At 48.4% G+C, this 13,372-nt stretch overlaps 1 protein-coding gene across 1 annotated transcript; it reads right to left on the reverse strand.

The window, feature by feature from the left end:
* Nucleotides 1-9,323: 9,323 nt before the first annotated feature.
* On the reverse strand, nucleotides 9,324-12,528 carry fam3c (FAM3 metabolism regulating signaling molecule C). Its single transcript, XM_037462049.2, has 10 exons — nucleotides 12,388-12,528; nucleotides 11,884-12,138; nucleotides 11,665-11,769; nucleotides 11,475-11,501; nucleotides 11,212-11,335; nucleotides 10,831-10,889; nucleotides 10,581-10,631; nucleotides 10,424-10,508; nucleotides 10,195-10,321; nucleotides 9,324-10,087 (listed from the first exon to the last, which is right to left on the reverse strand). Exons 2-10 carry the CDS (start codon nucleotides 11,897-11,899, stop codon nucleotides 9,998-10,000), a joined length of 684 nt encoding a protein of 227 aa, XP_037317946.2. The 5' UTR covers nucleotides 11,900-12,138; nucleotides 12,388-12,528; the 3' UTR covers nucleotides 9,324-9,997.
* Between the last annotated feature and the right edge of the window lie 844 nt (nucleotides 12,529-13,372).

Below are 13,372 nucleotides of genomic sequence, written 5' to 3' on the forward strand. Positions count from 1 at the left end.
GTTTTCATCCGCACCACAGATGAAAGCCAATAGGCCGATGTTATTTTCATGTGGACGCGAGGGGAGAAAAAAACGCTCACTTTCATGAGCATGCATCCATCCTCTCAGACGTCGGGACGGGCTCCGAATGCGCCGCGCTCAAGGGCCCCCTTAAGCTGAGAAACGACAACGCCGAGATATTTTGGAATTTGGAATTCGGAGTCACACGCAAAGAGGGGGGCAGCCATCAGGTAAAAAGGTTCCCTCAGGTTTTACGTTTGTTGCCCTCAGTCTTACCACTAATTAGAGCGGCAGGGTAGAAAAAAGAAGCAAAGCACTTAAATGGGCCAGAGAGGTTTTCTGTCTGAAGAGGACCTTTTTAAAGCAGAGCTTCCCATCTTTTTTGTCTAACAATATGGCCGTTAAAATGAAAAAAAACTCTTTTTGAGGTGCATCCTTTTTAGTTATGAGGAGTTTCACTGGGGATCTCCCCTCATAAATGCAACTTTATACAGTACATTATGAAAAAAAAGTCATGGTGGGGGGGGGGGGGGTATTCGCCATATCTCTCTTATTAGGCAATCTATAAAGTTCATAATCATATTTAAGTAAACGTAGTAAAACAGTACATGTTCCTTCATCTTTATTTATGCCGTATTTCATTCAACGTTTCCTGTTCACTGGTTTGTAAAATTAGAGATGCGTGAGATTATGTCCTTTTATCGTTCGATAATTAACTGTAATCTTGTGTGGAATTACAAAATAAAGGGCCACTGCATTGATTCATGATGCAGATAAGATGTGTAAGTGATTATATACAAGCTACGTTCAGTGAAAATGTCCGACCAGAATGACTTATTTAGATGTTTCTCAATTTTGAGTCACGAGCAGAAGCCGGTGTTTCGCTTCCTAAATCGCTGCCTCCGTGAATTATTTTTAAGGACAAATGTGTCTGGTGGCATAATGGGGCTTCCTTGTAAGAGCCGGAGAGGTTTTACATACATTAGAATAGGAACGCCTGGCGGCTTAGACGTCTTGTGGTCGTGGAAGCGATGAATTGGGGGGGGGGGGGGGGGGATTTATTTTATGAGAAGCATGTTGCATACAGAAGACTGCATATTTCCAGTGATGTTTTCCATCTATATGACGAATGGTGATGTGCTCTAGAAGTTGATTCTGCATTAAAGGTTTCTTCATGAAGGGCCTCGACCAAAGGACCTGGTGGTTCAGTTTGCCTCCATTTTCTTATGTATCGTGTGATGGGAAACTCCCTCAGGAGCTCCACAAAGGCCCTCCTGACAATTCTGTCTGATGAGCCTCGACTGACGACATTAAAGCCAGACCTCTTTCCTTCAGTGTCGTCACTCAGCAGTTCTCCTTCCGTTCTTTTGCCCAAAGGAAAAAAAGCATCCAGGTTGCTTTTGAGACGGCTTCATAAAAAAAAAAACAAAGGCCGTGCTGCCTCCTTGAAAATGTAAACACAAGAGTTCTTACAATGCCTCCTTTCTTCACTTCTTCTTGAGTCCTCCATGACAAATATCAGCAGACGTTGAGATCTTTGTAGAGCGACGTGAATAATTAGCAACACACTGGATTAGAAAGGCAGCGACTGGGGGTGTAACAGAAGGCAGGCAGGAAGAGGTGGACAACGGGGGGGGGGGGGGGGGGGGTGCTAGGAACAGCAAGGAGAGGCAGACACCACCTCATCACCTTCTACCCGCAGTGACCGTGGGTTTTGATGAATGAAACGGCGTGGGAATGACAAGGGGAGCTCGATGAGAGGGATAAAAAAAAGCTGTGAATAAAGAACCAGTCCAAAGTCAGCGCTTCAAACTCAGTCCTATTCCCACACACGAAATAAAACAAGATCACGGACACTATTTTCTTGTGTTTTGTCTCATCTTAACCATTAAATAATGTGACTTTACGGACAAAGCAATGCATCAGCAGCTTGCTGCGGTACGTCCGCTCGTGTCTACACTCAAACGACAGTGAGAATAAGCCACCTGGAGGTTTCCACATCCCCCCCCCCCACTATGCAAACACCACCCACTTCCCCACTATACAAACACCGCCACTTTCCATTGGGCAGTTTCCCGAAGCAAACTCGATTTAAGAGTGTCGGTTCTGCCGAGCCGATGACCAGGGGGGGGGGGGCAGTCTCACCTGTAGAACGTTCCTGTTGTGATACTGGTCTTCACCTCCTGTGGTGGTGGAGTCTGGTTCAGTATCTTATGACTATAACTTCTGCCAATGTTTCATTCTCCAAGAAATCTTCAGCACTGTTATGTTTTTTTTTTTTTTCATTTTCTTCAGCAAATACATTTTTCATGAAGAAGTAGTGCAGCCAGTATCCTATTTTTCTATTAGCATAATGATAAACCATTTATATATCTGGCATTATTATTTTTTGCATTCATACCAAGTTGAGCGTAAATAAACTAAAAGTTGCAACGTCGGAGTCGAGATCAACAGTGTTTTCTTTTTTGTTTGCTTTTACAAAAGTTTATGCAGCAGAACAAGAAATGGCATCTGGTTTTATTCCACACATTCTTCTTTTTTATTGACACTCGGCTCCTTTACTTAAACTATTATGCAGCTAAATCCTTTGGGTTTGCTCTGATATTGTGTCCATTACAACCAATCAGCTTATCCAAGTTCCCAGTTAATAGTCCCTTCTGTGTTTGCTTCTGTTCCTTCGAACCAGACATCCAGTCCAACCTGAACATCTGGCCCTAGTGTTTGTGAGCCTAAAATACCAGTGTAATGCATTAACGTGGTTGGCGCAAACTCCCATTGAATTTCAACCTGGGTGTGACACACCAAAGAAATAAAAAATTCCATTTCTCCAACGAACACTTCGAAACAAAAAGTTATTCCGTCCCGTTGTCCCCCGTCGATGTTCCTGTGGATCAGGATGTTGAATTCGCTCTACACTACTGCTACACCCCCCCCCTCCCCCCACATAACAGCACAATAATGCATGCAGGGAAGCAATCAGGGGAGTTTCAAGATTATTTACTGAAAGACAGAAGAGCATTACACCCCCCCCCCCCACCCACCCACACCCACACACACACACACACACGTCTTGTCAACCTTAAACCACGTCTGCTCCCCTGTGACAGAGGGATACTGTGTGTGAGCTAGAAAAGTTCAAAATGGGGACTGCGAAATAGTTCAAAATCAGGAACGCACTGCAGTAAATAAACACCGAACAATGGCGGTGTGCATGAACCCACGTGCTGGTTGGCTGAAAGGACGCAGTGGTCCTCCGGGACGAGGTAAGACGGGGCTCCATGGGACTTTAAACTGCCACACCTTGTTAAGGTGAAAGTTATCTCTACGATAAAATCCCCCCCCCCCCCCCCTCCCTAAAGGAACAGTCTGCAGTAATGGAGCCTTTGTTGCTTTCATACAACTCGTGTGCGTCGGCTGTGCATGCGACGTGCTGGTGTGCAATCGTGTGTGAGTGTGTGTGCGTGTGTGTGTGTGTGTGTTGGGTCTCATTCCTCCCCGTGTCATCCATCCGTCCCCGGTGAGCTGTGCGCGCCATTAAAGGATGGCGAGATTTCAGCCATTAGTGTAACAGGATCAGACCGCGGAGAGCCTCGGAGACCGCTCACGTGCGCTCATTAAACGGACACACACACACACACGCACACACACTGATACTGGAAACCAGCATCGCTGTTCTGCCTCACAGCAGTTAAGTGGGCAGTTAGTTATTTGGTTTGTGTGTGTGTGTGTGTGTGTGTGTGTGTGTGTGTGTGTGTGTGTGTGTGTGTGTGTGTGTGTGTGTGTGTGTGAGAAAGAGAGTGAATGAATGGCCGACTGTGCGAGGGAGAAAAGAAGGAGGCGAGGAGACAGTTATGACAGCGGCCTCTTGGGCAGGAAGTGAAACAAAGGTAATGAGAGGAGCGGTGGATCTCCGCAGGCCGAAGGGAGTCCAGTCAATCCCGAGGAACGAAAACCAGGGGGGGGGGGTGTCCCAGAGAAAATGACAGGCTCAGACATTGAGGTCACATGATAAAAAGGCGAGCGCGGCCTGAATGAGTCGATTGTACCGCTCACAAAAAACAGGCCCCGTGGCTTCAGCCGGCAGAGACAGAGCGATGTGGGGGGGAGGGGTGGGAGTGGGGGGGCAGGGGGCTGTGTAATCCGCGTTCCGGTCGCTTGAATCACAAACACCACAAACTATTTCCACCTTGTGACCGAGTGGGCCCCCAGTCGGACAGCTTCGGGGGGGGGCGGGGGGCGTTTTCCAGGCGAGGGATCAAGGATGTTGTGAAAAGGACGATCCCGGGAGGGATTACGTTATAAATGAAACGCACATGGCCCCCGCGGTGGTTGGAGGGGGGCGGGGGGGGGGGGGGGGGGGGGAGCGATTGCTAAACCCAAACACAGGCCTGCTCTAGACATGCAGGTAGAACACACAAACACACCCTGAGAAGGCACCTTCCAAACAGTCCGGGGGAACCGGTTCGACGCGACTGCGCCCCCAGTAAACCGTCCAATCAACCATCGGGAGAGCGTTGACCTCGATCGGTGATGTCAACCTGCGTTTCGTCGGGCGCACACACACACACACACACACACACACACACACACACACACACAGCAACGTGCAGTTGTTGTTTTTTTCGCTTGAAGCAAGCGATCCGGCACCTCCTCTGTCCTTTCGTCGCCTGCTGTTTCTGGATTCTCATTGGTCACCTGAGGAGAGAGATTGCAACACCCTCCGAGAGGGGGGTCAGTGACCTCTACTGTTTTTCTAAAAGATCAGGGGGGGGGGGTTGGTGAAGCTTCCCCTAAAGCATACGTGCAGAAACACACACACACACACTAAAGATATGATGTAGCTTGCTCTGTTTTACAAGGTTACATTTTCTTCTGCATATGTCATGTGAACCTAATTTCCAAAACAAAGCATGCAGACGTTGCTGTGTGTGTGTGTGTGTGTGTGTGCGTGCGTGTGTGTGTGTCTGAATTGTTGCATGCATGTGCACTTAGATACCTACACCAACACGTGGAGGTGTGAGGCTCTGTTGACTCTCAAAGGCCCTCCGGGGTTGAGAACAAGTTATTGTTTACCGAGATTCACCTGGGAGGGTGAGTCAACACAACTCTCATAGGACCTATACGGGTGTGTGTGTGTGTGTGTGTGTGTGTGTGTGTGAGGTGTAGGTGCAGGTTAAACCCACGCACCTGCATCCTTTTTATGGCTTCAAAAACACGCAGTGGACAGACAGTCCATGGTTTGTACAGCGAGGGGGGGGGGGGGGGGGGGGGAGCTGTGAAATACCGTCACCGGCAGGACCTCAAAGTATGCACGCACAAACGTTGAGGCAAACGTGGCTGCCATTAGTGGACTTTTGTTTGTTTTCTCAGTCTGCTCTCGTCTCTCGAAGGTCTTTTTCCAGTCGAAACACTTCTTCTTGTGTGGAGACCCTTTAATTTCGTCTCCCAAGAGAAAATGCTAGAAGAAAAAACCCACAGCGGAGGCAACGCCGCACCCAAAAAACGTATGCAGCACACGCAACGCAAAGTCCTTCATCGCACGGCGTGTTTGTAACAGTGTATGTTTTAACACGTGGGAGAATCAAAGCATCTTGAGAAGCGGCCTCAAATAGCCACGTACTGTTACATTTGAAAGCCTTATGTGACAACCTGAGGGCGGGGGGGTTCGCAAGGCTTCGTTCCAGGAGAAGAAAAAAAGAGATTTCGCAATTTTGAGCCCACAGTTGACACCATTTTTTATGTTTCTGATGGAAATCTACGCTTTGTTTGCAGAGAACCAAACACGGTTCAAATCAACGTGCTTTAGGCAACGTGACTTGGAATAAAAAGTCGAAATGCTGCAAAGGAAAGTTAGAAGAATCCGTAGGTAGACCAACATATCTGTAAAAACATCTGATGAGTTCATCTAAACTCTATAAAATATTCTTTTACCCTGCAATGGCACCATTATGATCCTTTGATCCTACTGATGAGCTACGATCATTTCGATTGGTGCTGCTGTTTGGTTTCGGTGGCCTTTTGTCTTCCCGTTGGCACAGACTTTGGAAAGTAGCCTGTGAATACTGTGTGGTATGTGGCATCTGTACTTGTCCTTCTAAAAATAAACCCCAACCAAAATTTAAAAAAAACAAAAACCAAAAAAACCTTCTGCCCGCCTCAGTCATCGGATGATTATTCTCCCTCCGGCATCAAAGAGAGATGAAAGCTTTCCTAAAGGGCCCCAAATGACACTCGAGCGGTTATTTCTGTTTCCTTAAAACAGTGTTTTAATGTAAACTCGAAGAAAATTGTGTCTCACTCAGGTCCCCTGACCGAAAACACCCACGGTACCAATTCCATGAGCTGTAAGCCTTAAGAAGGAAACTCGCCTAAACACCAACCAGCTGTTTAGAAAGATAATATTCACACCGGCTTCCACGTAATGTTGCAAAGACGCGGAGCCACAAATGATCCTCTCAAGTACAACAGAACGTTGTGAGGGACGTTTTGCACCCAAAGAAACGCCGCTTTTTTGGAAGGGGGGGGGGGTAGCTGCTCCAGCTGGAAGTGTGTCCTGATCTCATCCACCGCGACTTCCTGAAGGCTGAAGCTGGAAGGGAGCTGTGAGAGAGACTTTTGTTTCACAGAGAGGGGACCAGAGGGACCCTGTGTGTATTTCGGTCTCGGCCAGAGTGGGGGGTGGGTGGGGGGGGTGGGGAAACACACATGTACTATGGTAAAAACAACATAGAAATATCCCATAGTCAACACCTTAGAGACATACTTCCATTTCTGCGAAGCAAATGAAGCACGGTGGTGTGTGTCCTTCTAGGGGGGGGGGGGGGGTCGTTTGGTGAAAATGTCCATATGAGCAGATCGATCCAGTTAAGGGCCTGTGGCCTACATGCTGTTTTTCTGTCTGTGCTGAGGTCAGCAGGAAGTTCCCACAGACCCCCTGAGTTTAAAAACAGCTGTCTGGATTGTGTGTGTGTGTCAGCGAGGCAATTATAGGATTGGTGGTGGGGCGGAAAGGGGTCATTGCTGAGACTGAGAAGGGAGGGTTGGGGGGGGGGGGAGTCCTTGCACCTTTTTGCAAAACCACTTCAACGCTGTAACTGTGGTTCTTTGAGACCTTCTCCTTCTCCTCTGCTGCTGCTTCTTCTTCATTACTGCCAAAAGTCGGGGGTTAACAATGAGATTTTCAAGTGACTTGGCTTGAGGTGTGTGTGTGTGGGGGGGGGTGAACAGTTGGGTAGGCAGGAGGGCTGGGCTCTGTTCGGGGTCCGGTATCAGATAAGAGGCACACAGAGGGGAGTGGTTACAACCGTACACGCAGTATAGGAGTCCACAAACGGCCATGAGTATGCTTTCACTGGACATTTGTGCCCTCGGTGCCTGGAGATAAAATCATGGGGAAATATAAAGTCTTAATCTGTACTGTGCAATGTCGTTTTTTGAGGGCTTCCAAGTTGTTTTTCTTCTCCGGGCTTTGGACCAGAGTCCAAACGACCGTCCTCCTAACGAACGTATTTCAAAATGTACTTTTCTCACGGTGCAATTCACCTTTACAACACTAAAAGAAGCTGGGAAACTGTCCTTCTCGTGGCCAAGAAGCACGTTGCAAAAACACCCTCAGTGTTGCAATACCTCCCCTCTGCCACCAGGGGTCGTGACGGGGATCCATGTTTTCCAACCTCCGTGTGGTTGCTGGAGAAAGTGCGTCTTTTGGAAGACGTCAATGAAGGTTGGAACATTTTGGAAAGATGAGGAATCAGTGAGGGGGGAAGAGACTGAGTTTGCACGCGTGAGGAGCACAGGGAGGGAGGTATTGGGTGGTTGTGTGTGCGTGTGTTGGTGTGTGCGTTTTTGGCCCCGTGGTTGGGAGTTCGCAGTGTTTTTCGTTACAGTCAAAGATCGCAGCGATGTTGTGGGCGCATTCGTGGGCAGGAGCTGACATCTAAAAGGTTCAAGTTGCGGAGAGGTGTTTGTTTTTTTCGGAGCAAACACCAGCACGAGAGTGAGAGGGCGGAGGTGCAGGGGTCAGGGGGTCACGCCGAGGCGAAAGGGGGAACAGGATCGCGAGAGGTTCTTTCGTCGTCCTCCTGAGTTTGCGCGGCTTTGGGCCTCGGGGCCCCCCCCGCAAGGCGTCTCATCATGAGAGGTTTACGGGGCGGCAGATATTCCAAGGCCATGCATAATGCAGCACATCTTATATAAGACGAGGTGGAGGAAGAAAAAAAAAAACTCACTCCCACACTCCCACAGGCCCACGAGAAACGCAGAGGAACCCTGAAGCACGTACAGCTCTCTCTCTGAACATCATCACAGCAGGAATGAGGGAAGAGTTGGAAGGAATTGTCGCCACCACCTGGAAGGAGGACACACTTTGAGACGCGTGAGACACGCATGTAGGCGTACCCTTATTTGAGTGATCGAGACAAAACACACACACACACACTATCGCCAGAGGACGTGCAGGAGTTGTCTGATTAGTGCACTGTGCTGGTGTGCAGTTAATAGAGGATGAGAGATCTCAATGTTCTTGTGTTTGGAGTAGGAGGGACGACATTGTGTGTAAGGCTGCGTCCCAAAAAACGGCAGCATTAGGGACATGAACTCTCTCCAAATGATGCATGCAGCATATCGTTTCATCATCATCATCATCACGGAATGCAATGGGCGTTACAAATGAAACTAAAGTCTTGGTGTTGTTGTCTCAATGATGCACGACGCCGACCGTTTGACCTGCGAGCCACCGAGTCGAGTGAGGCAACGGCGCCCCCTGGCTGTCAGGTGAGAGACCGCAGTTCCCTTCTAGCGGTTTTTTACACTGCAGGCTTAGCTTTCTTATTTTACATGTTTAGGCAAAGACAAATGGATGCATGAAAACTTCTCAAAACAGATTCATTTCAGCACTGTGCTCTTTTTTTTTATGACACCCAAGTCAGTCCGTGAAGCGACATTGTATTCAATAAAAAAAAAAGGTGTCAGACTTTAAGAAAATTGGGCCCGTCAATGATTTTTATTTACTACAGTTACACGTGTAGCAACACTTACATCCATTGAAGAAAGCCCAAAGTGTTTGATTAAAAAGAGAATTTTAAAACTTTAAATACACTTATTTCATCAAAAAAGGCATCACACGGACTCTGCTGCACTTAAATTAAACATTTAAATTGACTTAGTTTTAAATTTTGCCCTGTAGACTTGAATATTTGCATCTCTTTATTTTCCCGTAGTGGGATTTTTCAAGATGTAAATCTGTGATGTATATCTGTTGCATATTGACTTTCGTATTGATGTTTATTAACATCATATTATCAAATGAGGACATATTTAATGTGGCCGGAGGCATTGACTTTATTTGACTAAACAGAAAATAACCACCTACCACCTACAACACTAAACAAAAAGACATTTAATCCCCTGACACACACATTTCTCTATCAATATCATTAAAAAATTAATATTATCGTTATAACGGCCATTAATTTAAGATCTTTTAGATTATTCTCTAAATGGGTATTTACAAATATCACAGTGAATTTGGTACATTTGATTAAAAGAACCCTGTTAATTATCATTTTCCCAGTAAAAATTCTCCCTCGCAAATCCGCGTCCGTCTAAAACCAAGAACGCGATTAAGGCAAACAACAGGAAACGGAAAACGCGGCCCTCCGTGAAACCCGTTTCCATCGGCAACAGTGCAATTACGCAACGCCGTCAGTGGAGTCACAAAGGCCGCCAGCGCGCCGACAAGCCAAATGAAGGTCCACGTGATTCGGTCCACCTCCTCCTACATCCATGCTTCCAGAAAGCGTCCGAGCTTCACGACCCCCGACCCCCCCCCCCCCTTTATCTCTCCCTCGTCTGGAAGGATTTCGTCCTGGAAGGCGGAACAATCTCAGGAGGCGGGGGTGGAGGGGTGGGGGGGCTGGAAAAGAAGAAGAAGAAGAAGAAGAAGAAGAAGTGCGAGTCGCTCATCAGTGTGGCGGCGGGGGCGGGGGGCTGCCGGGGTTCAGTCCTGCCTCTGCGGGATGCAGCCCTCCATCTCCACCACGTCGGGCCACCCCTCGAACTTGTTGGTTTCCGCGGTGTTCTTTATGTGCTGAAGAGAGGACCAAACGAAACAACAAAATAAAAACGGAGAGATCAACAAGTCTGCGTATTCACAACGAGGCTACAGCGGCGGAAACATCGGGTGGGTGGCGTTACCAGCTCGAACGGACTCTTGGTCTTGATGCCTTTGCCTCCCACGAAGACCCAGCTGTCGCGAAAGCCCAAACTGTTGATGACGGTGCTGCCGAGGTCGGCGATGAGCTTCTTGGCCTCGTCATTGAGTCTGCGGGGGGGGGGGGGGGGGGGGGGGACGGACAAATAAGGCGGGTCGTCAGAGGGAGGTAGAGGAGCGTGTGGGGGGGGGGGGGGGGGGGGGAGTCCTCACTTTGTGGCTGCATCGTCGAAGGAGGCCATCAACACCACCGTCCCGTCCCCTATTCCCTTCAGGAAGGTGACGAAGGGAGCCACCTCTGAACCAGGGAGCACGCCGTCAACACGTTGCATTCGTCGGAATTATTTTAAAAGTTTGGGAACATTCTCACCTCCTCCCCACATGTCAAAGAAATCCGTCTTGATAACTTCCCCCGTTCTCCCTGTGGGGGGGGGGGGGGGGGCAAAACGTCCAATTTAGAAAGCTTTTCATTTCAGCTGCGTAGTTAAACTCGTCAATTCTCCTCCTATCAAACAGGCAAACAGCCCAGAGAAGCCCCGCCCTTCATCGGAATGCAACCCGGAGCCGCCCGCATTCATTCATTCATTCTTGAGCTGCGGCACGTAGCCGAGGGCGTTTACCATTGACCAGAGCGATGTTGATTCCTCTCCCCACGTTGTTCTTCACGGCGCTCATTATTCTAAGAGAAATTGAAAAAAAATAAAAAATTAAAAAATGAAACCAAAAATAAACAACAAGAGCCACGGTGGGACAATTTCACATCTTCCGTCCCGTGCATTAAATCCCACGGGTGGGGAGTATTGCCCAATGTTTGACACGGAAGCAGCTCCCGGGCATCTCGGGGGGGGGGGGGGGGGATGAAGCGTGCCCGCCCTACCTTTATCAAACATTATAAGCCACGGTGCTTTACTGCTGAGCTGAAGCTTCCGCTACAGGCGCAAAAAACAAGCAGCGAAGCAACAGCGTGTCGCGTGTCGTGAAAAAGGTGTTACTCGACGCACAGTTTGTCGTCCAGGCAGACTCTGGGTCCCACGACGCTGGCCGCGCCGCTCGCCATCCGGAAGGCGAAGCTCCCGGGCGGGCACGACTTGGAGAGCCCGCACTTGTGCTTGAATGGCTTTGTTGCTGTGGATAGAAGGCTCCGTTTTACACAAAAAACACCAACCAGGGGATTTTTTGGGGTAACTTTGTTGTGTATAATTCATCTTCTCTTGTTTGGGAAATACCAGCGCACTGTTGCTAAAGACTGTTGTATCATACTTACAGGCTGGGTTCGACGGCATGGATCTTGCTGAAAAGAAGAAAAGTTTATATTAAATGGGATTTCAGTGGAGATCACATACTTATGACAGACAATGAGCATATTATAATAATGTGAAGGGAAGGGCCCACTAATCCTACTAATTCCACAGTACTGGCCTTACAAAATCGTTCATCTTGCAACGGATACTCACACATCACGCTGCCCAGCTGGAAGTCCATGTTTATCTCCAGCAGCTGAAAAGCCATGAAGAGGATAAGCAGGAACGCGAGGATGAAGGCGGCCAACCTCAAAACACCTGAATGATGGATATGAAAGAATATTAAAAGCATCGCACACAGAACCTCCTCCACCACGGTTGCTATTCTGCCGTGTATAAGCATTACAATAAAAACCTTCAAAGCCTACCTACCTCCAGCCCTGGCCATCTTCGCCTCCGGCCACTTGTCCAGAAGATTTTAAAAAAAAATAAAAAAATTTAAAAAAAACCTGCAGTGATAAAACAACGAGTCAGCTCGTGTGTGTGTGTGACACCGCCCCCCCCCAACTCTCCCTCTCTCCGGGGCGTGCGGGTAAACTATTCCGAAGAATATGAACTGTCACAAGCAGCCAGCCGCGGGGTGACGGTCAACTTCGGCCGACGAGACGCAAAACTCGATGGATGACCCTGCGGGACAAGAGTTGACGAGAGTCACTTTAGCTCGGCTGAAAGGCTGTGACACGAATAGTGTCGAGACGACGTCAAAAAAAAAAAAACCACACACACACACACACACGCACCGCATCGACTTCCTCGTCCCCTTGGCCCCGCGTTTCCCCCCCCCCCGACAGGCGGCGAAATGGCTTCCAGTGGGAAGTCAGCGGCAGTGATGTTTAAGTACCGATACGATGTACATTTTGGGCACACCTGTCTTACCTCTTTAATCTGAAGCGTGCGCCAAGCGCCTCTCCGAGCTGCTCACGACTTTATTTGTTCCGGGCGGTTGAACGGCTGATGGTTGATGTTGAAACGATAAGTGATATGGCGACAGAGCGGAGGGGCGGGAGGATGCGCCACTCTGCCGGAGAAACCGAGGACGAAGAAGCGGGCAGGCCCGTAGATTTTGTTTGGGTTGTTTTGATTTTGTTTGCTTTTTTTCATTCGTACGCGCAGGTTCGAACGAGCACGTTGTCAGATGACGTCGTTTCAAAATTCTGAACTACACCTGCGGTATGTGATGCAAAACAATGAACAGAAACAAAATATAGAATGGAAGAAAGTTTTGCTGTTTTTTCAGCTTTTAACCATTCACTTATTCTAGCTTTATCAATGATTGTTATTTTTTGGTAAGCAATATGTAATATCTCTTTATGCTTTCAGAATGGAAATAATGTTTAAATAATAGCCAATTATTGGTCAAAATTACTCCAAACTCGGCACCGTGGGACTGACGGCTATAGATATAACAGGTTAATAGACTTGTGTTACGATATGTTTGACTCAAATATTTACTTAACCTCTGGGGAATCATGGTAATGGTGCAACGGCAGCATGCTTTAAAACCCTGTGGCCAAATATTCAATGGGATTTTTAGAAAAACTTCGCTGCACCGACTCATTCTACCGATTTTTCCACGAGGAAGACATCTTGAGCCTCAACGATCACTAGCTGTGTTTCAAAGTCGCTGGGCTGCGTCCTTAAGGACGCATTCGTCGACCGCGTACGTCACTTCCGCTGCGACTCGGCTGAGACTCGCCTGTCCCGTTCCCTCGTCCCCCCCCCCCCCCCCCCCCCCCCTGGACGCGGTCGAGCCACGCAGCCCCCCAGGAGCCGATTTGGAGGACGCATCGGATCTATCCTTTGCGGGCACAGCGTATCCCAGCATGCAGTGCGGCCCCAAGATGATTTAATTTATTAACTT

This window comes from Pungitius pungitius, chromosome 2, assembly GCF_949316345.1.
Source record: "Pungitius pungitius chromosome 2, fPunPun2.1, whole genome shotgun sequence".
In the NCBI taxonomy this organism is placed as follows: Eukaryota; Metazoa; Chordata; class Actinopteri; order Perciformes; family Gasterosteidae; genus Pungitius; species Pungitius pungitius.

Bases quoted from the DNA above. Each gene is read 5' to 3' on its own strand.
- fam3c (XM_037462049.2), bottom strand. The intron at 11,336-11,474 runs GTAAGTATGATA...TTCTATCCACAG, and splicing joins CATGCCGTCGAACCCAGCCT to CAACAAAGCCATTCAAGCAC. The intron at 10,322-10,423 runs GTGAGGACTCCC...CCCCCCCCGCAG, and splicing joins TTCGACGATGCAGCCACAAA to ACTCAATGACGAGGCCAAGA.